General features: G+C 34.1%; 3 protein-coding genes across 8 annotated transcripts; all 3 read right to left on the minus strand.

Moving 5' to 3' along the window:
- Positions 1-2,007: 2,007 nt before the first annotated feature.
- Positions 2,008-14,881, minus strand: LOC8268017 (folylpolyglutamate synthase). 5 transcript variants are annotated; one of them, XM_048380308.1, is made up of 17 exons: positions 14,499-14,860; positions 13,670-13,855; positions 13,314-13,498; positions 12,905-12,970; positions 12,312-12,421; positions 8,755-8,815; positions 8,592-8,675; positions 7,464-7,520; positions 7,216-7,276; positions 6,934-6,980; positions 6,692-6,769; positions 6,100-6,258; positions 5,272-5,646; positions 5,024-5,102; positions 3,697-3,855; positions 3,016-3,206; positions 2,008-2,409 (listed from the first exon to the last, which is right to left on the minus strand). In XM_048380308.1, the coding sequence occupies exons 2-17, from the start codon at positions 13,848-13,850 to the stop codon at positions 2,350-2,352; spliced, it is 1,953 nt and encodes a 650-aa protein (XP_048236265.1). In that variant the 5' UTR covers positions 13,851-13,855; positions 14,499-14,860; the 3' UTR covers positions 2,008-2,349. The 5 variants fall into 5 exon arrangements, with proteins under 5 accessions (XP_048236265.1, XP_048236268.1, XP_048236267.1 ...); XM_048380311.1 differs by having other exon boundaries at positions 13,670-13,755; positions 14,499-14,858; XM_048380310.1 differs by having other exon boundaries at positions 13,670-13,824; positions 14,499-14,858.
- Positions 14,882-16,057: 1,176 nt separating this feature from the next.
- Positions 16,058-23,780, minus strand: LOC8268016. 2 transcript variants are annotated; one of them, XM_048369746.1, is made up of 14 exons: positions 23,190-23,780; positions 22,993-23,097; positions 22,202-22,261; positions 22,005-22,096; positions 21,733-21,827; positions 21,323-21,374; positions 20,730-20,822; positions 20,160-20,270; positions 19,343-19,649; positions 18,563-19,038; positions 17,532-17,641; positions 16,998-17,056; positions 16,726-16,913; positions 16,058-16,400 (listed from the first exon to the last, which is right to left on the minus strand). In XM_048369746.1, the coding sequence occupies exons 1-14, from the start codon at positions 23,284-23,286 to the stop codon at positions 16,212-16,214; spliced, it is 2,034 nt and encodes a 677-aa protein (XP_048225703.1). In that variant the 5' UTR covers positions 23,287-23,780; the 3' UTR covers positions 16,058-16,211. The 2 variants fall into 2 exon arrangements, with proteins under 2 accessions (XP_048225703.1, XP_048225702.1); XM_048369745.1 differs by having other exon boundaries at positions 21,733-21,830.
- Positions 23,781-23,930: 150 nt separating this feature from the next.
- On the minus strand, positions 23,931-24,928 carry LOC8268015 (probable F-box protein At5g04010). The gene has a single exon (XM_002530048.3). The coding sequence runs from the start codon at positions 24,894-24,896 to the stop codon at positions 24,081-24,083; it is 816 nt and encodes a 271-aa protein (XP_002530094.1). The 5' UTR covers positions 24,897-24,928; the 3' UTR covers positions 23,931-24,080.
- Positions 24,929-27,119: the final 2,191 nt, after the last annotated feature.

Consider the following 27,119-nt stretch of genomic DNA (forward strand, 5'->3'; position numbering starts at 1 on the left):
TGCTCATGAAATATTTTAAAATAATTTCAAATTAAAATGAATTTTAAATAAGTAATAAAGACTTAAAGTGTTGCTATATTAATAATCGGATTAGTAACTCTAAAAATAAAATAAAATTTATGATAATAACACAAGGACAAACAATATTTTTCTTCACGATATATTTTTCTCATCTAAATAGATCGAAATAATACTTTGCTATATTTTCAAATTATCTACTAAAGTTATTTTAAATATTTTTTATTAGTTTAATAATTTTTTCCATGATTTAATTTTAATTTTATATAATTTATTAAAGATAAGATATATAATTTCAATAGAAATCTATATGTCAAGTGTTTGCCTAAAAAAATATTGATTAATTGCATTTTATATCTCGAGATGTATCGAATTATATTTTTTAATGCTCTATAAATTAAGTTGTTATATTATATATATATGCTGACATAGAATTTTGGCAAAGAAAAATTAGTAAGAAGTAACCACAAAATTCCATTATTTAATAGCAATTAAGCACTAACTAATATAACTTGCAAGAGATTATTATTTTTTTTTTCTGAAAGGAACTTGCAATAGATTTATTGCATGTCTGAATAACTTCTGTAGTTTCTGGCTTATGACATTAATAATCCGATAGATTATGCATTACAAAATCTAGTTCCCAAATCAAATCTAGAGGGGACCAAGGAATTTAAATTTGAGGGGCAAAATATAAAGGGGTCGATCAATAAAGGAGTGGGGGCAATACTACATTTTGAGAGGGCAATAGCATCAATTATGAAGGGACAATAATGTAAAAAATATATTTACATGTATCATATTATAACATATATAAAATGGAAGGACCAACAAATAATATATATATATATATATTAATATATAAATATATATAGCATTCATAAAAAATTAATATATAAAAAAATTCATTGACCCACCTCTTTAAAAATTTGTGACATACAAAAAAAGAAAGAATAGTACTAACCTAATCTGATACTTTTCTTTAAATAAAATTAAACAATTTAGGATAGGAAGTAGTAAAAGTGGGACAGCTTACATTCCATGGATGGGAAGTGGTAAAGAACATAGTGCAACACAGTATTTAAAAAAAGTGGATCAACAAAGAGAAAGGGGATCCTTATAAGGAGAGGTATGACATATGCATTTTATCATCTTCTTCATTTTGATCCTGACCAGAAAAAACCCACATTATATTTTTAGATTATCACTACCCACTTGAATCAGTGAACTTCTTTGTTATTATTATTATTATTATTATTATCCACTCACTCCCATAAAAGAAAGAAAGGGTTCCCGCATGTTTAGACAATGTGATTTGTCCAATATCATTAGACTCCTCTAATTTACTTATCCTTTCAATGTTCTCCAAGTCTGTCTTTGAATCATTGAGCCAATAGACCAATTTTTTTTTGTTTTTTTTGCCAGCTAAAAGAAAAAGCAACCACATAATGTGCATTTAAAGGAAAGTTTAAGAAGTGGATAAGTGGATGCAATTCCAATTCATCTTCTTTCTAATTTTGGTGACCATATTCAAATCTCCTTATATTCATCATCATCCTTCCTTTCTGACGTCTTAATCTAATAATAAGGTCAGGCTACTTAAAAGAGAAGGGTCAGAATTCAAACCTCACCAAACTACAAAAAGAAAAACAAAAACAACAGTCTGAACCCACTATAATTTTACCTCCCTGCATATTGATTTGCCAAGTGCCATGATGTAAAAAATGGAGTTTGGATAGGAGCTTTTTGCAGGACATGCAAGACCAATGCATAGCAAAATCATAACCATATAATTAAGCAGTCCAAAATTTTTTAACATGCTCCTAAACTTTGTGTCATTTTGGCACATCTAATTCAGTATCAGAACAAAGCCAAAATGGAACTTGAGGAGACAGCTTGCCAGGAAGAGAAGGCATAAAGCTATCACATTGTGTAACTAATTTCTCAGTATTAACAGAACGACCCCCCAAGAATCATCAACTGCACATATAACCAGAAGTTTCCAATGAATAAAATTAAGGAATGCCTCCACAAAATCAAATGAGCAAGCGTTCTCCAAATCAATGTCATTATTCTGAAACAAATGAGACATTCCAAGAATACGAATATTCCAAAAGCAATGGTGTTCTTTTAAGTTATCATAATACAACAGCATGTAGATTGTTCAAGAAAATTGACCGGCACTCGAAAGACAACATTATTTGGTTAGCCAGGCTTTGAGTTGTGCGATATACCTTGGCTGCTTCAAAAATGGGTGGTAAAATCAATGTGTAAAAGAATGTTAAGGACAATCTCAAGGTTGAGATCCTTCTAATTTATGTCATCTGTGTATCATCTCTTTAACAGCTTTAGTACATCTCCAACTAGATGCAATGATCCAGTGACAAGAACCTGTAATTCCACACAAGAAGCCTGATCAGAACAACAGAACAAATATCTTCAATTAAACTACCTTTTTCTTTTTCATATACACATCAGAGGAAAAGAACAATAAAGAAAAGCAAAAATCAGCAATAAAAGAACTTTTTTCCCCTCTTTGGGGATAAAGACAATATTCAGCAAGAAAAAATCAAAAAAAATTGTCCTCTTTCAAAGATTCTATTTTATAACTTAAGAGCTAAATATGCAGACTTTACATGACTATCCAAATCCATTTACTTTTTCGAAATCCTACCAAAAGAACGAGTTAAAAGAAATATGTTATGTTCTAAGAGTATTCTTAACAAAGTATGGTGCTCCAAACAAGAGAGTGATGAAACCTATTCTCTAGTTCAAGTCTCTGAACTCCCATATGCAAACTACATAATTAGTAAACAGGATAAAGTTTAAAACAGAAAATTCGACCTGCTGTTTAACAAAACATGAAAAGATCTTGCATCTAGCTTTTCCTCCAGGCCCAAATATAAAGAAAAAGAATTATAATTCAATTACAAGAGGGAAATTATTTCCTCAATGCATATTATGTAAACAAGTAATTATGTAAGAGCCCGTTCTTACCTGAACTCTTAGAGTAGGATTTTCTCTAACACAATCCCTCAACCAACTTATTGCCAACGGCAAGGAAGAAATGACGGCACTGCAGGCCAAATTTCCTGTTGTAGGACTGCAATGAGAAGCATCCTCATAAAGGAACTCTCGTGGTGGTAAATTCTCTGCACTATCGAACTTGTCAAGTACAACATCTGCTTCTGCATGCAATTAACAATTTTCAGTCTTGTTTGTTACTCAGCATCTTACCCAAAAGAATGACTATCTGTAACAACATTTCATCATTATGTAATTCAAATTGAGATTCAGAATTTTTAGGTTCACCTCCAGCCCAAGAATGAATGAGCACTTTTTTGGACGTCAGTGATGGCAGAGGTTCATTAGCACTAGCACTATGATTGGAGAAAAAGAAAAGTAAAAAGGGTATTATACTACACCTTAAGCCTGAGCAATTACATTGTAATGGCTAAAATGTTGCCACAAATAGACTCTCAACCTTAACATAATCTTATTTTCTATTATGTACTTATTTTATTTCATGTCTCACATAGTTTGTCTATTATTTGATAGTAGAAATTAGTTTTAACTATTCACGATTGATGTTACAGACCTTAAAAAGGCTGGAAGGGATACTAGCACAAAAAACTAATAAAATATGCAATCTTTACAGGAAGCTAAAAAAAGGAGTACCTATGCCATGGATAATCTTCTGCCAGAGCTTCTGCAGGCTGAATTGCCATGACAAATCCCGGGTAGGGGAGGTATCTGAAGGAATGGCCGAGGCACCAGAAGTAACCTTGTTGTATGTTGACATGCTTGGGACAAAAATGGCCTTTGAGAAGTAGGTACCTGAAATGATCATTTCAAGTCTCACAGCCACGCAATACTTCTTTTCAAATCATAAGCAGAAACTAAATGGAAAAGATGCATGCTGGAGGATTTCATTTGGAACAAAACTTCTTCCATGGAAACCTCAACAAATAAGCTCAGCCTCAGACCTCATTCCATATTGAAATCACATCCATGAGAATTAATATAAGTTCCATTCATACATCAGCTGACAATTGTTTAAATGTTGGCATCCACTATGAAGCATTTTTATCATTCAAATATCAGAAGTCCGCTCGTAGGATCAGCTGAATTGTTTTAGAAAGGTTGTCCACTTTTAATCATAATTATTACCAGAGTTCCATTATTTCCAGCAAAATCCATCATTTCTCCCAAACTTTGGTTAAATTTGAAGTATAAATTATGGGCCAATTCTTATTTTCATATCAACTGCATTAATAACCTAATTCAAAATTGGTGTTAATTATGCCAAGCACCCCATGTGCTGACCTGGACTACATCTCATGCATGTGATATGAAAAATGGTTGCTAATGTGACATTTTAAACTAGGAGAACTCTTTCTTTTTTTTTTTTTAAAGTGTGCAAAAAACAACAGGATTTCTATGTAGGTCAAATGCCACTTCTCTCATCCAACTACTTCCTGCAAAAACTTGTGTAGATTTGTTCTTGTTGTATAGCACCACCCTTTAAACTAATATGGTATTTACTCTAAAAGTTCTAAAGAATACTTCAAATTTCCCAAAAAGAAGATGATAGGAAAATCTTATTTTTAGAATTTATTTCCAACCTCTCTCTCCTCTGTGTTAGTCATGGCTACCCTTTTCATATTTCATCATGAAATATAGTTCATGCGTTGCCTAGGATGTTTGGCACACCCCACATAGGCTAGCAATAACAGTTATTTTAACCATCTGCACATCATTACGAAAAAAATAATCACAAACGAAACTTAGAGCAAAGATCTAAGCAGTAGATCAACCTAAACTAAAATCGCGTCCCTCCTAAAAGGCTAAAAGTGGCAATATATGTGATAATAGAGCATTAGAGGTACTTATTCTCTAATGAGGATTAGAGGCATTATATAAAGAGATATGGATGATCTCTTGAAGAGAAGTAAAATAATATAACTAGCTCCTGAACAAAACATATCCTTAAAACAGAAAATACCTGAGGAAGCACATGTACTGACAAGCTGTGGAAGCAAAATTTTAGGATCTCTTACATCCATGCAATTGAATAAAAGAATCTGCAATAAGGGTAAAAGCTGATACATGAGAAGCTAATAATGAAAATAGAATGAGCATTTTAAACACTATGCAGAACAGCCACAATGACGTGACCAATCCAATTGACCAAAAATAGAGTTAAGAACTTTAGCCTGAAAACTAAATCTCGCTGACTACTATGAATTTTACCTTCTTTGATGTTTTCTTAGACTCTTCAGCACTGCTCCTTTCACATTGGATGTAACCATTTCCCAAGACTTCTTTCATTACTTGAGCACCATTAGGAGATGATAACTCTGGTAATGTCTTGTTTTCTTGAACAGCACTGGAGAACCACTTGGCACAAGCCTCCATGCTTTCTGGACTGTGAGCTCCATCCAAGTAGAATATTAGTTCTCCAGAAGAACTTTCAGCTACTTCTAATGAACTGTGAAACCTTGAAGACGAATCGTAGACAATTTGAGCCCTCCCGGAGAGATGAGCTGTTGCAAGACCTCTGCGAAATGCCTCTGGCAAATCAGCTTTCTGGTTATTCTGTTGCACATTCCAAAAGTTGACTGGTGACTATATTAACCAGTAAATGCAGATGGAAAGAAGAAGGACAACAATCAGAAGCCAATAACCATAAGAGTTTAGAAAATGAAAAGGAGCAAGAGCAAGACCACCCTATTATTGACTTCCACAAATAAGAGTAAATGGAAATAGCCACCATTGGGATCTATTAGGTGGAGTTGGGGAAAATAAGATGCCAAGCACATGGCACGAGATAATAAGATCACATGCTCACATACACAGAGCTGCTAAAAAATATAAGATTGTGCAAACATATAAATTGATGTACATGCATTTAAACGTCTACTGACTCATAAGTACCCATGCATTCTTATAATGTATTGGGACAATACATTGTTCACTCAATGGAACAAACATATAGATTCACACATAAATGAAGAAGCCTGATAATATATTCAGATAAAATTTCATTTGAAGAATGATAGATCTCAGAGTAAAACTGACATTTTGGAAGATTTTCTCCCAGTTTCCTGTCCTCTGAAGCCAGCATTTACATAGGGAAACAGCAAGACCAGCATTAGTGAATTGATGATCACCGGATAAGCTAAGCTTTAACCCCTCCCACTTTTTGTAATCAAGAGGTGTCACTACTTGCAGGGGTACCTGAAACAAGCAAGAATAGACCAATTAAAAATGCCCTGGAAATTCACGGGTCACTTTGTGGATATGTGATCAAGCAAGCAGGCCAGCTTTTGAAATTTCATTAGCTAATTCAGAAGGCACTGTTGTTGAAGAATGAACCTCAAAGATAAATCTTAATAATATAGATAGATAAGATCATTTTCATATTCAAAGAAAAATAATTTGCTACTCATCTTATTTTGACCTGCAATGGACCGAAACTAGATTGGCATGGATGTATTAGAGCAAATAATCGGTTCTTATTGTGATGGGATTATTTTTGAAGGACATAACCTCACCATATAATAGTGAACATTAGATTATGTCGACAGAACCAAAAGGCAAAAGCACTGTACAGTTATAACCACAACAATGGAAGATCAGAAAATGATAACTAGATGACATAAGTGATTACCATTAGTTCATGGGCCTTCCCCTGAAGAACATCCATTGCTTCGGATAGTTGAGGTACGGTGAATGCAGGAATTTGAGGCTTCAGGAGCAGGGAAGACATCAATGATCAACCCAATTCAGAAAATACTTGAAAATGAATACTGCGAACTAGAGTAATCAAAACAGAAATATCGCTATAAATAACCTTTATCAATGAAACCCGCATTCTTGCTAGTTTTAGCTTCTTACATATGAGTTCTATACCTTGAAGATTCCAGCCTTGTGTGATGCAATTTTTCCAAGTGTATTACCTGGATAACAGTAAAATATTTTGTTTTAAGAAATCATTCACCTCTTTCAGTACTCAGTATTCAATATATGATGCATTGTTGTATGAAAAACTAAATAACAATCTGCCAGTGTTTGTAATTGGAGTCAAACGCCATTCCAGCTAATAAAACCAAAAGCCAGCTAATATAAATCTGCAATTACAAATAAAAGCTGGAAAACTTAATGAGAAATATAAGATATGAGAAAACTGCGCACCCAACGACTCTGTGTGATCCATCCCCAAAGATGTAATGCCACAGACAACAGGCTCTTTAATCTGCAACAATTTGTTGATAAAATTACATTAACTAAATTTCATTACCGTTCACCCATTCTATATTTCGTTTTACGTCATCCTAAGGAAAGCTAAATAAAATAAGAACTATCTCTGCTAGAACATAAGCCATAAAATTGGTAGAAACTCCACCATCACAAATAAATTTGGTTCCAGGAAGAGAGCATACCACATTTGTTGAATCATCAGTTCCTCCAAGACCAACTTCAATTACTGCAACATCTACCTATATAAAGAAATGAACAGCAAAAAAAAAAGGAATGTAGGATCAATGACTCAGAAGGAAGGGCCACAAACTGTTTGGAAGAGAATACACAAGTATAACATTGATTCAGGACTGAAAAATCGTTGCATATGATTCAGCAATAAAAAGGTAGTAAATACACATATTTGAAAATTGAAGACAATGAGTAATATTTCCAGCAGCAAGAATTATTACAACATGGAATAACATGAAACACAGCTTATCAGCAACCATACTTGTAATTACAAAATGTATGACCGCAACCCACTAAAGGTTAACAGAAAACTTTTGGAGTCAAAAAAGAGCATTTTATTAATAAATCAAAGGAGGGTCCCTTTCTTTTCTGGTTTTCTTTTATTGTATAAGTAAAATGGTTATGGCAATGACTTGTCCTCAATCTTAAGACATTTCAACCTCAGCAGCAAACAAATAGAGATCACAAAAGAGACATCCATATTTGATATGATTTTGCATCAGGAGATGGCAATCATAACAAATGCATATACATATGCACACAAGAGCAAACATGAGAGAAACCGAAAAGGAGACATAATGAAAGACAATGAGAAAATGTCAGGATATGAGGGTGCCACGGAAGAAGAATTGCCAAATTGGCAATTGGAAAGCCAATGTTGAAGAAAAAGAAAATACTACTGGGAAGCACAATTTGATTTCTTGGCAGCTCTACAAGTCCTAAGTTCTGAGAAAAAATAGGGTAGCTAAAAGTGAGATCTGCAGAAGAAATTGGCAGCTAGTACTGTTTGTTAAGCAAAAGAGTCTATCAGAAGCCATCAAGCAATCTTTTTGTCTACTCCATTATCATAATCATCCTACTAGCCTTATCAAAAGATTGAACTAAGCAGAATATGTTCTTGGAATTTGCCAAAGCACATATTAGAAATCTCTGTTAATATTGAAGTCTTAATCTATTATTCACGCTTACAGGCATGGAAGAAAAAGAGTTAAGAGACAGCACCAATCACTGCAACTGCCTGATTCTCTCAACTAAAGATGAGGACACATTAATAAACTGCGAGTTAAAGTACAACTAACCTGTTCGCAGATAAATATTTTGAATGCCAAGACTGTGAGGAATTGAAATAGTGGGGGCATAGGGAGGTCCTCGGTTACCTTTCCCTGAAAGTCAAAATTTCCAAATTTAAGTTAAAGAAATTTATAACTTTTATAATCATCTAACAACTATCAAAATTTGTACCTTCAACTGATTCCAGCAATCCCAGAAGTACAATAAAAATTTATCTTCAGATATGTCCAATCTGTTAGAGCAATTTATATTAGACAGGAACAAGATACCTAGCAAGGTGAAACCAGAACTTTGAACTTATTTGGGAGGAAGTTAAAATGCAAGAAAAGATACGAGTGACAGTCAACCTAACAATAAGGAATAAAATTAGTAACTATTACTATTATTACTTCTTCTGCTTCTTTTCAAATTACCTTATTTCAAGTTTAAGACTGAAGTAAAGAGAGAATGAAAATTATCTATAACATAGGGACTAAAACTAAAAGTAAAAATTTATAGAACCATCAGCAGCTTATGTGCAATTTAACTAAACATAATGACAATATCTAATTTGAAAAAGAAATCATTGGCCCCGCAATTACTAACATATCTCTCCCGGATACCTACCATGAAAAATCAAGTTTTCTTTTCTTTTTTTCAAAAAGAGCTTTTACTTTAGACAATGAACCCAACAGCTAGGCTTCAACCTGATTCATATTAATGAGCTACAATTCCATATATATATATATATCAAAGGTGTAAATGAAAAGCCATAAATGGGATCAACAACTAAACTACTTCTATAATTAAGCCATTAATTTAAGCTGTAAATATTCTTATAGATAAGGGAGGAGATTTAGCTTACCATACATAGCTTCCTAGGATGACTCATATTCTTATAAATAGGGGAGGAGATTTAGCTTACCATACATACTTCCTAGGATCACTCTTGTAATTAACATGTACAGCTCTAGTTTCCTTGTATAGATGGCAGTCTTGAAAGATCTTCTCAAGAAGAGAGGACAATTCGATCCATTTTATTATGGTATCAGAGCCTACACCTAAGAAATCTTAGCTTTCTCAGTCACAACCTTAGTGATTATGGAGAAATCAGATCATGTCTCTGTGAAGTTCACAAGGAAAAATTATACTACGTGGGAGTTTCAATTGGAGACATTTCTCAAAGGTAAGGAGTTATGGGGCCATATAGATGGCAGCACCAAAGAAGGATCTACTGTAGCAGAAAAAGCAGCTTAGGCTGCCAAAAATAATCAAATCATGACCTAGATTCTTGTTTCTATGGAGCCACATTTGATTTTTTCTTTACGTCTGCATAGGTCTGCAAAGGTCATGTGGGATTATCTACAACCAAGATAATAATGCTAGACGTTTCCAGCTTGGGTTAGCCATTGCTTACTATTCTCGAGGGGATCTATCAATTCAAGAATACTGCTCTGGTTTTCTGACTTTGTGAAATGATTATTCAGATCCTGTTACAGCCAAAGTCCCTGCAGAAGGATTGGTGGCAGTACAACAAGTACACAAAACCAATCAAAGAGATCAGTTTCTAATAAAGTTGCAGCCTGATTTTGAATCTATTCGTGCCTCTCTAGTGAATAGAGATCCTGTTCCATCTTTGGAGATTTGTTTTGGAGAATTCTTGCGTGAGGAACAACATATCAATACTCAGAATAGTATGGAGCAAGCTCGTATAGCCTCTAATACTATCTCAGTTTCCTATGCTGCCCAAGGTAAGGGAAAGGGTCGCGACATGAGTACCACCCAATGCTATAGCTGTAAAAAATATGGCCATATTGGTCCTAACTATCTTGACAAGTTTTGTACTACTGCAAGCGATTAGGGCACATCATTAAAGAGTGTCTTATTCGTCCTCCACGCTCCAAGAAGGCTTCATGCTGCTGTTTCTTCTGCTGCTACAACTCATGCCATGCTGCTGTTTCTTCTGCTGCTTCATGCTGCTGGTTTGCATGGTATTTTTTTGTCTCAACATAAGTATGCTCAGGACTTGGTGATGGATGCTGGTCTTCAAGACTCTACTCCTCTTGCTACTCCTATGGAAGTTAATTTCAAGCTGCGCAAAGACAAGGGTGACTTGTTATCAAACCCTACATCCTATCGTACTCTAGTTGGCAGCCTGGTCTATCTTACCATCACTAGACCTGATATCTCTTATGCGGTTCAACAAGTTAGTTAGTTCATGGCATCTCCTAGGCACCTACATATGGCTGCAGTTCAAAGAATAATTCGCTATGTTCATGGCACAAATTCCCAAGGCCTTTTCTATCCTACTGCTACCTCACTTGATCTTATGGCTTATAGCAATGTTGATTATGTTGGGTGTAGTGACACTAGGCGTTCTACTACGGGATGGTGTATGTTTCTTGATCCAGCCATTATTTCCTAAAAAAGCAAGAACAGGATCGTGTTCTTAGTCTTCTACTGAGTCCGAATATAGAGCTATGTCCCAAGCTTGTGCTGAGATACAGTGGCTTTGCAATCTATTGGCTGAGCTTGGTTTTGCTCAACACAGTCCCACTTCTCTTCATGCAGATAATACTAGTGCGATTTTTTTCCATTAGCTGAGCTTGATTTTGCTTAACACAATCCTACTTCTCTTCTTGCTGATAATACTAGTGCGATTCACAATTCTGCCAATCCTATCTTCCATGAGCGCACTAAACATATCGAGGTTGATTGCCACTTCATCCGTGAGGCCTTTGAGGCTCAGCCCCATGTGTCGAGCAATCTTCAAGTCGCAGATATTTTCACCAAGGCTCTCACATAGCATAGACATAACTTTCTTGCCAACAAATTGATGCTTGTAGATAACTCGCATCAATTTGAGGGGGGATGTCAATAGAAAGCCATAAATGGGGTCAACAACTAAATTACTTATGTAATTAAACCATTAATTTAGGCTATAAATATTTTTATAAATAGGGGAGGATTAGCTTACCATACATAGCTTCCTAGGGTCACTCATATTCTTATAAATAGGAGAGAAGATTTAGCTTACCATACATAGCTTTCTAGGATCACTTTATGTAATTAACATGTACAGCTCTAATTTCCTTATATAGATGGCAATCTTGCCTATATAATGAAAGATCTTCTCAAGAAGAGAGGACAATTCGATCCATTTTATAAAAAGGACCATCAATGCACCTGCTCATAGGAGGATTGCCTAACAGTGAAAATAAATATTGTAAAATAATTGAACAAATTGATTTAGAAGATCAAACTTATTAGTCAATTTCAAATATTTAAAGAAGATGCTTCTATCCATCCTATATGAGAATTGGTTTCTAGAATTCCAAGTAACCTTTTTCCCTCTCATTAACAACAAAAAGAGTAGAATCAAAAAAGTGGAAGGAAGATAAGTCAAGTGCAATATGATAAATTCCACAAGGAAAAGGCTTTTAGTGCCTCTGAAGAAAATGAAAGAAAAGAAAGAAAGAAATAAACATCTTGACGAGCATAGCTTATTCTATAACGGCAAACCAATTTCTACATCATTCGATCTTCTAACCTCCATAATCTAGGGGACATAGTCTCATAGAACTATCTTCTTTCACTCTAGAGCTCATGACCATGGTTAGCATTTCAAACGCAAAGACGAGGTTTGAGCTTTTCTTATTCTTTTCAATTCTCCAACGGAGAGAGGGGAAAAAGATTTTTTGATGGCATACTTTGCTATGTTGATAAAATGTGATAAATCAAACACTAACCCATCTATACGAAATCTTTCTCTGACATCAATTAAGTGGGGGGAAGTAAAAAGCCCTGTTCGAAAGCCACATTGTCGTAAAATAGCTTCAGAAAATGTGCATGTTGAACCCTGAAATGTAAATGCACCAAAGGAAGAACAATTTAAGTCAGCAAACAAGTGCAATTAAATATCAGAACCTGTTTCAGTACACTTATAGCCACATAGTCCTCAAATAAATCTGATAGCATAAAAAATGGGTAGAAGCTGTGAAGCAAAAAACTATTATTCACTCTCTCTTCTGTTTTTTCCTTTTTCTTTCTTGTCTGGTACTGGGTAGAACATCCAAGTATTGAAGTCAAACTCTACACTTTCTATTTGAATACTTATATGGACATTCAAGTTATATTTCAGGAACTTAGTTGTTTGGAACAAAAATACAACAAAAAGGTTAGCTCTGAACTTTAGAAGTATGCATTATAAGGGTGTCTTATTTTAGCCCTGAAGTTTAGAAGTATGCATTACAAAGATCTTATTTTACATGCCAACAAGGTGTGCATTTGCAGTCTATAAGCAGACCAACTCTAGAGGTCTTATTTTATATCGAGACTTTACCTTCCCTTTAGTTCCAGCAACATGGATAATCTTGAGCCCAGGTATATGTTGTTCCAAGTCTAGTATCTGTAAAGAGAAACAGGCATGATGACTTTCAACCTTCATCAGTTTCATTTAGGATGGTAGAAGAATAGATTAAGGTAAATAATTTACTAAATTTGCTCAGTATTACAAATAAGAAATCTTAAAAGCACTTCCCCAGCTAAAATGAGGAAATCGGTTCATCATAAATATGCACAATAAATGACAAACTTTCTTCCCATTTACAATGCCTATTAATGAAAGAAATAAAGCATAATGATGCAAAAATATAAGATCCAAGTGAGAAGTTGTATTATGTTAAAAAGCATAACTCATAGATAAAAAAAGATTGCTATTCCCTTTACGGTGGAAGATTGCTAAGTGTTACCTTAAGATATATCCGCATTCTGTCTAATTTCCCATATTTTCCAGGAATAGACGAGGGACTCCCACGTTTCTGACGTGTGATTAGAGAGGAAAGTGCTTGCATGGCAGTTTCATAGGAATCTTTGACAGCCAGATTGCTTTCTGTTTTTTCCATTCCTTGAGATAACACCTTTTGATACTTAAAGCCTAAAATGTTAAACCAACAAAGAAGTTTAAGAACTCACACCCAACCTCTCATGCCGTTCATCAAGAGTCAGACTACCTCATGGTGTCTTATTTAATCTGAAAGTTCCTTCCATAGTATTTATTGTTTGAATAGTAAATCATGAATATTAAAGCACGTGGATTTGATTTTACCTGTTGCTTGAGAATGGTGTTTCCTATGCCCAGTCAGATTATTTCTGTCCACACAAGCTGGTTGAAAAGAACAGTTCCATGGTGCTCTGGTAGCAAAACGATATTCTCTCTTATGGAAGTGTGAAACTCTAATTATCCCACACTTGAGATAATTGCTTGTATAAATGAACATAGGAAACATCAACCCTGATACAGATACAGGAATAACTAGGCAGTACAATGATAAAGTCAACACAATAAGTGAGACCTTAACTTAAGAGCAAATAAAGAACCCGCTAAGTTCATAAGGCAATGTGTGAAAAGATCCTCCTCATCTATCATAATTACATTATACATTTCAACCAGTTCCTAAATGTTCTTTTCTCAGATTAACTACTAAAAGTTTTAAAATAAATAAAACATTACAAATATAAACATATACTGATGATTAGAATTCTCATTCTCAATGCTTAGAATCACAGACTCCAACTATATTAGATCAAGCAGAAAGAAAATCATTTCTTGCTACTAAAAAGAAAGGCCCCAGAGAAATAAATTTGAGTTGCCACTATTCTCTAGTTTCAATGAAAGGGAGAATTCTTACCAATTACCAGACCAATTAAAGGTCATTGTTTTGTTCCATACCAATTACCAGACCAAACAAAAAACCCAAAACTGACAGACGACAAAATACCCAATGTTCGGAACTTACCTCTCTTTTTGTTCCCATATTTTCTTGGCAACCAAAGTAAGCAGAAAAAACTAAACTACTAGCAAGCCACTTGCCAAACAAGAAATTATGTTTCCAAGTCCATGTACATATGTACAAAGAGACAGACAAGAGACTTACAGAGAGAGCCATAAGAGAAATAGCCACAGTTTTCTTGCAGTTGAGAAGCTTGAGCTGAGAGTTGGCCTATACAAGAGTTGCACTACTGCTTTGTTCCTTTCTCAGACCTGTCTCCTACTTCTGTGGCTGTGACTGATTGTCTGTATAATCAGCTCTACTTCACGAACCATGACTTGCATTTTCTATTTTCTAGGAATTTTTTTCCTTCACCAATATTTTATAACATCTAATTCCAGATTTCCTTTAATAAAAATATTGGAGTGGGCTACACGTGGTAATGATTTAGGGTTTGGTAGATTGTGGTAATGATTTAGGGTTTGGTGAATTGGCCCCTTGTTGTTTAATTATTTTTTCCTTTTGTAAAAGAGAAATTATATTGTGATATTTTTTAGTAATTTACTTCTTTTGGTGGAATTTATCATCTTCGGTAGATTTATAAGCACATCGTGATTATATATAATTTTCTGATAACTTCTTAAAATATATGTATATAATATTTTTGATAATAAAATTTGAAGTAAATGCAATTGAAAGAATGTTTTTTAAAAGAAGAATTTCACATTTTGTTTTTTTTTAACTCTAAAAAGAAGTGTTCTATTTCTTTTTATTATATGAAAATATCAATTTTTCATTCATTAAAAAATAAGAGTATGACTTAATATATAATAAAAGTAAAAATTGTATAATTAAAAATTATATAAAAATAAAATCTTACATAAATAATAGAAACTTATGTTTTTATATTTTCATTCCATCGATAAAAAAATTATGATTTTCATTCAGAAATTACATTTAGAAATCACATGCTCTATCTATTTCTAATATAAATTTAATTTTTGAAATATTAAATAAAAAAATCTCATTATCAAATAAAATTTAATGACTTAAATTTATTATCAAACTCAATAGAAAAACCAACATTTATATTGGAGTAGGGTAAAAAAACTAGAGTAAGGTAAAAATTAATTTTGATGACATTTAATTTTAATTCTTATAAAAATAATTAATTAATATATTTTACTTGCTATAATTATATATTTATAACACAATTTGTTAATAATTGTCTGATTTATAATTATTTTCAAGCCTAAAACTAGTGCAGAAGATAATAAAAACTCAAAAACATAAATCTATATTAAATTAATTAATAATTAAGGTGAACAGCTGATGAATTTAATATATGTGGAAAAAATTATATAATAATTATCTCTACTTGATATACCTCAACTCGCCGAATAAATAAAAAAGATAATGAAACTCTATAATTATTTCTAGCACAAAATACAGAAGCTGATCTCCAGAAAAAATAGAACTTCGATATCTCTATAAAAACAGAAACAAACCTACAGTAGAGCGATCCCGACATCAACTATTATACCACGTCAACATTACCAACTAAAATAGACTATGTAACATTACTCCTAATTCATATACGGATAAAATTACAATTATAACCAAGCTGATTTCTCCATATATATTTTAATACATTCATTCCCTGTTACTTTTTAGGACAAACCATTCTTCAGGAACCAATAACCAAGCCTCCTACAACACTTTCATTCAGATAAACCAGACCTTCCATTGCATTACAAAGGATTTAGAGACAAATTTTAATTCCCGAGAACTTGATTTCGGAACAAGAATTAATCGCATTTTCTTACGGAAAAGGCAAAAGATGCCAATTTACATTTCCCACCACAAATTATAGTCTCCTCATAAGGACTCGGCAAATTGAAATGCCTGCAGATCCAGTTCTTGTCTCATTATGCAGTTCATCAACCAATCACTGCTGAAAGTCTGTATTCCTTTCTTTGAAGCTGATAATGCTTCTTCCATGTTTTCTTCACAACCAACAAATATTGCATTTGATGCTTCACTTATTTTGTTCAGTCCAGAAACAATCTGCATGCGTACACGGATCAACAAATTTATAAGGATGGCAATGATTTCACTCGTATACGCCAAATCTAATATAATCTCCACCGGAACCATATGTTGACCATACTTTGTTCTTTTCCAATTGGCATGTCTTTAGATCCGTTTTTTATGTATATTTGAAATATTGAATCCGAGAAAATAAAAGAACTAAAGCATCTTGCATAGCAGAACAGGACAAGTAAATTACTAGATGAGGCCGCTAAATGCAGAGTTATAGATCGTATTATACAACTAATAAGCATGCACTTCCTGATACCACATCACTCATTGCAAGAAGTGAAGAACTTACATTCCCACCAGCAGACTTGACAATAGCAGACAGAGTTTTTACTGGAGGCTGGATATGAGCGGATATGCATATGTCATACCCTCTAAGAAGAGCTTTGGGTCTGGCTTTTGCTCTAAGAATTGCATCCTTTAACCCAGTTCTATACTTGAGCATGTATTCTTCATCATGCAATACATGAGGCCATTCATCTGCACATTAGATGGGCAAAAAATATAAATGGAATTTCTTAGTAAAACCACTTAATTGATAAAAAATTTAGTCACTTTACGCACCTACAAATCTGCCGTTCTGGAAGCTTTCTTTTAACCAACTGGATGAGACTATCCAAGCACTGCTTAAGACACCATAGACGATACATGCTTATAATGTGTAACCAGCGATAGCTCATATGAAAGGCAACATAAAAAAGGCAAAATCCCAACTTCTTATCCTGCTGATTCTTTTAAAATACAATATGTCCACAGCAGAGGGAAAAAAATTTCACGCAAGATATGCTTAAGACATACTCAGAGATAACCAGGTAAATCTGGATAAATATGAACTTCAGTTTAAATTTCCAACAGTAACTCTCAAGCAAAACTGAAAAAGAAAACTCGTAGAAGTTCTGAATAAGAAATATGGGAATATATCCATGCAATCATTGCAATATCCAGATTTAGCTAATAATAGAAGGAAAAGGATCCATTAACAATAACATAAACAAAAATAATTGCCTCAAAATTGTTCGATGGAAAGTAATAAATAAAATGCAAGAGCAACACAATTATACAGCAATGCGTAAGTACAAGGATCAGATAGAAACTAACCCTGAACAGAGAGCAGTGCAGAAATTTAAAGTTTTTCTGATTTTTCCTGTGACTACATGTGTGCTTATACTGCCATCAGAGGTGACAGTACCACCAAGGCTTTCGATTACCTATGTGAAATGGAGATTAATCATCAGAAAATATTGCTCTGAAGAATGAACCTCAAAGCAGAAAGACAAGTTATCAACTGAAAGAAAAGAGGGGGCAGAGAGAAAGAGCTTTAGAATTTATACAAATTCATCATCAACCAAAAGATTACGAAAAAGAAAAAACTATCCTAGAAAGAAAAGCAAAAACTATCCTAGAAACATGGTTAACTGTAAAGGATTGATAGTTTGCACAGAGGCAAACTGCAAGAACTGAATCATTTCTTAAGTAGCTACTGAGCAAGTCATCTATCTATGCAAGTTCACATAAAAAGCGTCTCAAACCTTAGATGAGTGAACAACATTAAATCTCTCCTCACAAAAAGGGAATCGAATTTTCCTTGTTCTCTCTTTGCAAAATTAAAGGAAAGGGAAAGCAAAGGTCTTGCAACCGCAGGGCAAACAGTTGACCACAAGACCCTAGCCCAGAACAACTTCTAATACTTATTCATATTTTACAAGAATCTTTCTTTTCACACTTACTTTATAGAGTAATAAATCAGAATCCATATCGGAAACAAGCTTGCACCAACTCATGGACATAAAATTACAAAGCAGAAGTACTAAAACCAACTGCAAAAGTTGGGCCATCACTCATCTTCATCTACAGAGGAGAATTCTAGAATGGAATAGCATTCCTCAAATTTCAAAGGGAAGAAAAGACCACCATAAATTTCAAGCATATGAAACTTAGAAGGAAATATCAATAACATTGGAAATTGCCACCAAGTTTCAGAGACATGAACCTACGGACATTCTGATATATTAACATTTCAAAGCATTAGGATCAGAATTGGAACTACAGATCATCTCAATCTCCTTGGTTCTTATGGAACCAATTACATCAGTTTGGCTCTCAAAAGTAATTCTATAAATCAGCTATACCTTTGTTAGATGAATTTTCTTAGCCTCATCAGCAATGTTCATCAACATGATTTGGATGTTGTCCCCCATTGACTGAAGCCCTCTGCTCACAATAGCCTCTGATCCCATATTAATTGATCTACCTTCTTTGGCATTATTTTCCATGCAATTACTGGTCAAAGGATCTGTATCAGAGACCTCCAGAAAAGAGTTACCTTTTGAAATGGCCAAGGAGCATTCATTGAAACAAGACTCCATTCTGTCACTTCCTGAATATTCTGTGCAGTCGATTTGATGGCTTCCCTTCACTTTTTTCGATTTCAGCGAGGATAATGAGGCTTCCCAAACTCTCCTCCTTTTATTTTGTGTATAGCAAGAGCAAAATTTAGCATCAATATCAGCTTCAATCTTTTCCAGTCCTGCACCACTTGACTTCTTGCTGCATCCCAGACCCCCAAAAGTATCCAGTTTCTCACAATCCCCATTCCAACAGAATCCTGATGAGAACAAACAAAAAGATTGAAGACTGACCCAGGAATAACCTAAAAAAAAACCCTCACTCGTTAAAGATGGATAAAGATCTATAACTATAAAGTGAGGCTTTAACTGGCAGTGGTAAAATCACTTCCAGATTTTAACATATTAGCTCCTTCCTTTTTGAAGTTTCAGCATGGTAAGGAAGTGCCTTCCTGGTAATGATGCCATCCAAATTAATAATGCACGTTCATCTGACGAAAATTTCTATAGTAGAATAAATAACTGAAATTCAAAGTTATATAAATATTACCATCTAAACAGTACCTTCTTCTCTTATTAGCCCTTCAGGGTGAGAACTTTCTGCTCTAGGAATTAATTCATCTCTTGTACCCAGAGTATTGTAATCCTTTCCAAGATGAACAGAAATATCAATAGCCGATGAGAGCTTTTGAGGCCTCAGTGGAAAATGGAATTTCTGCAACTCTGAATCATTAGCTGAAATATCCTCACCAAGATGAGAGACCATTAAAACTGAACCACCAGGGAAGCATAATGCTCTGCGGACATCAGCCTTGATTGGCAGCCTGCCAGCTCTACCCTTTTTGTCCACCTCTGCTATTGATTGAAAACCCTGCAATTTTTAAAATAATAACTTTTTTGTAAGAGTTGAAAACACTAATACTTTTCAGTAGTACCAATTTTATGAAATTACATCAGAATTACAGAAAACGTCCTTTTAAAAGGTGAAGAGTCTTGTTGCATACTAAAATGCATATGTAGGCTTTTAGAGAAACACATCTGGTCAAGGCATTTAGCTCACCTTTGAAATGGTGAGGCATGTTATCCAGACATCACATCACTTGAATTCCATTGCAATTTTATTTTTCAGATAATTGTACTTCATTAGTATTCTTGAAAAATCATAATTAACCTAAATGTTTCTTTTCCTCCTAAATTCAAGTATTTCAAATATTTATATAAATATTATAGAACTTGGATTACCAGCATACTGAATAAGCAAGTAGAATTCTATTATAATTATTGCATTATGTTTCTATTTAACAGGAAAACAAACATAAATTTGAATTAACAAATGTGACATCCATCGCTCCAGCAAGGAGTTTTTATATCAATATGTTACCAGTTTATGCCAAAAACCCTCAGATTCCTTATCTCCCCAACAATATATAGCACGAACACCAACATTCCAAAGTCTCTTCCTCAATTCCTTGTACAACAAGCGACCAAAACCCTGAAATTAAATAAGATATGGAAGTTAAATCGAATCAAGTCGAGGATTATTAGAGTAAAAGAGCACATATGTAAAATGTCCCTGCACAAGGTTGTTTCAAGCACAAGTGGAGAAAAGGTACATATGCATGAGAAACAATACACTACAGGCATTGTTGAGCAACTAAAAATTGTTTATAGATCTGAAACAGAGGAAGATCACAAATCAACTAGTTCCTTCTAAGCACTCAAATCATTATTGCAAAACCTTTTTTTACAATATACATTCCTATATTCACATTTTATAATTAAGCTGCAGTATGTTGTATAGCAGAACCAAGAAAAATAATATGGGGCCAAGAGATTATATAATTCCAAACAGTACATAGGCGTATTTCTCTTCAGTAGAATACAATGCTGAAAACAAAGCAAGCTTGATAGCACTATGTGCAAGGAAAAGCAATGAATGTGATCCAATAACCTTGCGTTGATAGTCTGAACTGACAGCAGCAATAGGAATCTCAGCATACTGTGTATCAGCAGGGACTATTTGATATGTAATTGCAGCTATAACCTGCAAAAACAATGAAATAAATACAGCTGCACAGCATGTGTAAAGAGATAAGACAGAGTTTGTCCAATCCAGCATATTATTCTTTCATACAAACAAAAATGCACCCATTGCCCACAAATTTATCAAGTAAAGGAGAGGCAAAGGGGCAGAAAACAGGATAAAATGTCATCAATTTAATCTTGTTAAACACGCCACTTGTCTACATGAAGGCTTTTTCTGGCACTAAGGCTAAGAATTGTACGCCTGCTGTGGAAGGTGATAACCAGATGCAACACATTGTAGAATGTATTTGTAATGAAGACAATGCTTTCTTCGGTACGATACTGCTCTAAGTACTAGATTGTTCAGTTCACAACTCTCTAAAATAAACAATGCTCTTTCCATTTTTTTACAATAAAAGAAAAGGAATTTAATGCTAATAACATGGATAAGGACTGGAAAGCAAACATCTTGAGAAAAAAAAAAAAAAAAAAGAGAAAGAAAGAAAAATTTAGTCCTACCACTCCAGAACCTTCAGCAAACTTGGATTTCAAAAGCAGTGAACAGTACTTCCTGCAAAATTAATGATACATAATCAAAATGTTCGTCTATGTTGCAACTTTGACTTCCCTTGATTAGTAGAATGATGAGCATTGTAGTTGCTGTGTTAGACCAAAGAGCTTTTCAGCAAATATAAACTCACAACAAGGCACACAATTAGACAAATTAAAATTTATGGCTATGAATATATTGTGAGGAGGCAACATAATCATTCAGAAAGTAAGACAGTTAAGCAAATAGAAAAATTTTAAAAAGAAAAAGTTCACTTGTCCTTAGTGTATAGTTCAGGTAATGACTAAGGGACGTAGAAGAATACATTGAAACAAGCATGACATACAATAAGAATATAGAAAGTGAAAACAATATATACCCATTGGAGATGCATTTTTCTAGAAACATTGATTGCTTTCCAGTATTTGCAGCGAAATTCATTGTAGGTAGTTCTCGCGTGTACATCTTTAAAATCTCCTATAAAATCCACATGTGCACAAACTTAGGCGAAGTGTAAAGGCATAAGAAAATATATTGATTAAAACATATGCACAAGATAACAGAAAAAAAAAAAAAAAAGACAATGGAAAAATTTGGGATATCAAAAGAGATCGTCGGCAATAACAAGGCATGGAGAATAAGATATACTACCTGAAGATAACAGCTATCAGAAAATTTTGAATTTACAAGGGAAAACATATATTCTTCCCCAAGAGGTAAATTTTTCCCCACTTCCAATATTTCTGGAGAAAAGAAAGGAAAAAAAAAAAAGAATCTACCAAATTAGAAGAAGAATTTTCTTTCAAATCTTTTCCCTTTCATGTAAATCAAATGGGGAAACAACATACTTTCTTCAGCTCTAGATTGCTCAATATCATCACAGCACCTTCTGTTAAGCTCTTCTCTCACTGCCCAAAAGAACCAAGTTAATAATTTGCATGCTTTATATGGTTATATACTACTAGAAGTAAAGAGCCCTTGGTATTAATACTCCACGTTTTGCCAAATGAACACTCGAAAATATGTCTTGGTATAGAACTTTACAAACTAAGACCGCATTTTGTCATCCAGATTCATTCTCCCAAAAGGCTCACACAACCATCAATTGAACTAGGAACGCTTACAATATTTAACAATCATACATTTCTATCCATATACACATGCATCTATGCATGTTAATTGTATAAAGGTATTTGCTAGATAATAGTTCCATTTCCATAAATGAAAATTATATCCAACTCTCCTTCATTTTGTGTTATCAAAGCAAAAAAAAAAAAAACAAAAAAAAGGCCTTGTTTGCAATAAATCGCGGCAATATCTATCTTTGCTTTATTTTTCCATGACCGAAGCATAGAAACAAGTCTTGTTTGGAATAAATAATGCGCCGGAATTAAAATTGCAAAATTATGTAATTTGTTGCATGGTTTCATGTCTTTCAGAAAGCCTCAATTTTACACTGTCCAAACGCTGATAAAGTAGCAATAATTAATCTGTGATAAATTAATGCACACTTATCATCTGGAGATTGTTTGGGTCAACTAAAATGAAACCTATTAGTCAAAGTAATGAAATCTCACGCCCGGGCTTCCAAACAAACAAATAAAACATTAAAAGAAAAATTCAACGGTGAAAAAGACACCTGAGATTTTGATTTTTGAGTTTCTGGTGGTTGAAATATGAAGGCTGTTTGGATCCGATTTGGAAGTACTGAAGTTGTTAGATTCCACAGTAACCTCACAATTACCTATAAGAGAGCAAAATTACAGAGAATTAGAGGCGGACTGAGAAATCGACCTCTACGCTTTTTGTAGCGAATCAAGGATTCTATTTACATACCGATTAGGATTGGTGAATGAGAGGACGGCGAGGTCTTCTTTCGCGCCATGATTTTTTTTTGTTTCGAGTTCCTCGAGGGAGGACAGCAAAATCTCATACTTGAGAAAGAAAATAAGCGGGAAGAAGTGAAAATTACCGTTTAGCCCTTAAATTTCTGGTCTTGGGACGAATTAGCGGGCATGTAGTTGGTGAATTGGACCAAAGCTTGACAGCGGTGTCCCGAATTAAATCCCTTCTTCTTTTTCCGATTTTAATTGTTTTAAGGGCATTCATTTAGCAATTTGAATTCATTAATGGCGTCCATTTAGCAGTTTGGAAATTGTACCCAATACTAAGAGCGTGTAGCATATGGCCTTATAGTCAATACAGCTGCATTAAAAACTTAAAATACAATGGTGCACTTTACCACCCACATGAGCATAAAAAAACTCTTTGAAATAAAATGATGTACCACCTCGCAAGAGCATTACCACCCACGCTCTTACAGTTATATTATCAGCCGGACCAATGCATTTCTTGGATTAACGGTAGCTAGTGACGAAAAATATTTGGAAATTAAAATTAGGATCGGGTTGATTCGGCCCCAGCGTGTTTGGTCCGGTTCCAAATATTTATATATATACACATATACAGTGTATATGACAGCGCCCTGAATTGACAAGGGATGCGTAAGCTTTTATCATTTTACAGACTCATGACAATGAAATTCGAAGCTCAATCCCAATTGTTTATCACCAAGCAGAAGGCTTAAACACGCATTTCAGCAAATTTAATTCAACTGCATGAAGTTATGTACACTAGGTCCATTCACGTACTATGTATGTCAGTAGGAGGAGATGGGCACAAAACTAATTTCTCCACTTACTGAACTTTATAACACATTTATCGAATTCATGGTACGAGAAAATGCTGCAAGTACCTAAGACCATTTTCAAGACTCACATATCTCCAATTAACAATACTCAGAATTCCCACGCTCACCTTGTCAACCTTAACTTTCCCATCACTTTCTGATTCTCCATGATCGCCGCTGAACCTTAACTTCAAGTCTGCTACTACCCCACTACTCATTGTATCACTCAAGCAACACCCTGGACATGGAAGCTCCGCCGAGAACCACCCTTCACCGCCGCGACTGAATCCCACTTTCCCTTCCACGTCCATCATTGTGAAAACCTCCCTCCACCCTTCCATCACAACATGCCACGAGATTCTCACATCTTCGATCGCCTCATGCAAGTAGTAATTTGCATCAATATCGAACCTGAAAACCCCTCTATACATGTGCTGGTCCAGTTCACTTCCCGGCTTCGCTGTGTTGATAATCGAATGAGATTTCTTTTTGGCGCTTATATTGATTACGAATATGAGTTTGTCGAGAGAAACCTGGGGCTTAGATGGGCTTTTTACACGGCGTTTGGTGGCGGTATAGGCCATAGCATACAGGCGGTTATAAGGGATCAAAGGGTTATTGAGTCTCAGTTGAGACACAGAAGGATAATGGGCAGTGCAAAAAGGGCGCCAGATGTGATCAGATGACGTGGAAATGTACCATGACTTGGAGACACAAGAAGCAATAGCTAGGATTTTTGGGTCAAGATGATGAGCAACAAGAGCAACAACCTCCCACGGGGGCTGCGGAGGTGGCGGTGGAGCATCGCTGGCGGTGGGTTTATAAGACCTCAACTTGGCCATGTTCAGTGGCATCTCTAATCTAAGCTGTAACGGTGCAGAGACATGCAGAAGTTAAATAAGGGAGGCATTGTTCGGTTTGGGGATGTAGAGGTGAGACCGAGAGCCACGTGTTATGAGATAGTCATATGCATGGAATTTAAGCGACACATTATCCTTGATAAGTTGACAATCGTGGATCGCACGTGTGATACTGTGCTGCCTACACGTGGAGATGACGAATTGGAGAAAACAAACCATTCATGCTGGCAGTGCTAATTAAGTAGTACGTCCTAATTTGTTGGGAGAAGTTGAACAATGCCAAGAAGAATTGGAATTTAACCCCAAGGTCAGCTGGTTAACCACATGAGACCATGCCAACAGTGCACTTTATTTTAAAGGCCATTTGAGTAGAAAGTTTTTATTTGAGTGCAATAGTATCTATACTTTTTATTTTATTTTATTTTATTAATATTTTAATTTTTTCTCCTTTTATCTTTGAAGGAAAATATTTATCTTTAAAAAAACAAAATCAGAAATATTAGATACCAATTAAAAATATATATAAATAATTTAGTATATAAATTATAATAAGGATAAAAAATTAAATTTAGTTTTTTAAATATAGAGAGTTAAATTTATTTTTTATTTTATATTTAAAAATAAAAAGTATATTAGAGGTTTATTCTATTAAATTTTATAATAAAATATGTAATTCATAGAGATAGTCCTCTAAAAATGCTTTTAAAAAATAATAAAATAATAATAAAATAAAATATTATAATATTTGTTCGCACAATATTTGGCCTTTTACGTGCACTGTAATTTCGAACATGTCAAAGATGAATTACCTCAAAATTAATGTGATTAATGAAAAATTAATTAATTGCACTGATCTGACTTCTATTAGAACGTTTATACGAAAGGATTTAAGGAACCTAAAGTTTTATGAGTTCTTAACTCTATTCCTAAAAGCTTTGTTGAATTTAAATGAAATCACTGTTTTTTAAGGTAAATAATTGCAACTAAGAGTTGAGAAAATAAACTAATTAAAGTGAAAGTTGAAGAAATTGAATTAAAAAAAATTATATTTATAAATGCTAAAAATAGATCTAAACTAAGAAAATTAAGAACTAAATATTATTAATATATCAATACGATTTTATTGAATGATTCTTAGTTTCCTTTTTTTTTTTTTTTGAAGTGAGCTCCTCAATTTATAAATTTTCTCAGCTTGTTGATTACGTCTCTAATAACTGCCTTAATAAAAAATAATTTGTTGAGACAATTTAAACACGTGAGGCTATCTTTAAGGAAGTTGTATCATCAAACTCTCTAACTTCTTCAACAATTGAACATATAAAGTTATTTTCAAGAAAGTAGTATAATGAAATTCTCCAAATTTCTACAACATGATAATTCTTTTCCTATATTTCTTTGTGAAATATCTTCTTACTACCTTTAACTTCTTAAACCACTCGACTCTCACATACTTTCTATATTTTTACACGTATTGCTTCAATAAATTCTCTGAATCATAGTTCTCCATTGTACCGTATTAGGTATCTGAAATGATTACTGCGTCGCCTCAACTATCCAAGTCAGTGAAATGAACAATACACCGCCACAAGCACTTAAGTTAGTGAAACAAATACTGCACCGCCTCAAGCATTTGAATTAGTGAAATGAATACTCCTCAAGCACTTAGTGAAATAAATAATACTGCACTCCCTCATTTATTGATATAAGTCACAAATTTCTTGAATTTTTTAAAAGTTTTTTATGTGCTTTAAGAATGAATTGTTTATGACTTTTTATGGAAGAGCTCACTTTTCTTGAAGAAAATAAGCATGTCAAAGCCAATATCTATTGATGGTCTTAGAAAAGTTGGCACAACCAAGCCTCATTCTATTTATGAGGAAAATCCATTATATGGCAGATTTAGAGCATCAAGCCTAAGGTGTGGTGACAATCCAGCAGTTACACGAGCACAGTTAGATGCATAAGCACAAAGAAAGAAGGAAAAACTACAAGCAAATTCAAAGGAGCCATAAGACACATCTTTCTCAATAGTCACTAGAAGTCAATCATCTTAATCCAGTAATGCAGGGAATCCACCTTGGAAGGCATATTGTGTTTGAGTAACTTTTGATAGTTTTTTTTGGTACATAGCCAATAGTAGTTATGGTACAATCATTTTGGCATTGGGCTACATTTTGACACTTTTTGGTATAAAGATCAGCTTGGGGGTATATAATA

Source organism: Ricinus communis, chromosome 10, assembly GCF_019578655.1.
Source record: "Ricinus communis isolate WT05 ecotype wild-type chromosome 10, ASM1957865v1, whole genome shotgun sequence".
NCBI classification, from domain to species: Eukaryota; Viridiplantae; Streptophyta; class Magnoliopsida; order Malpighiales; family Euphorbiaceae; genus Ricinus; species Ricinus communis.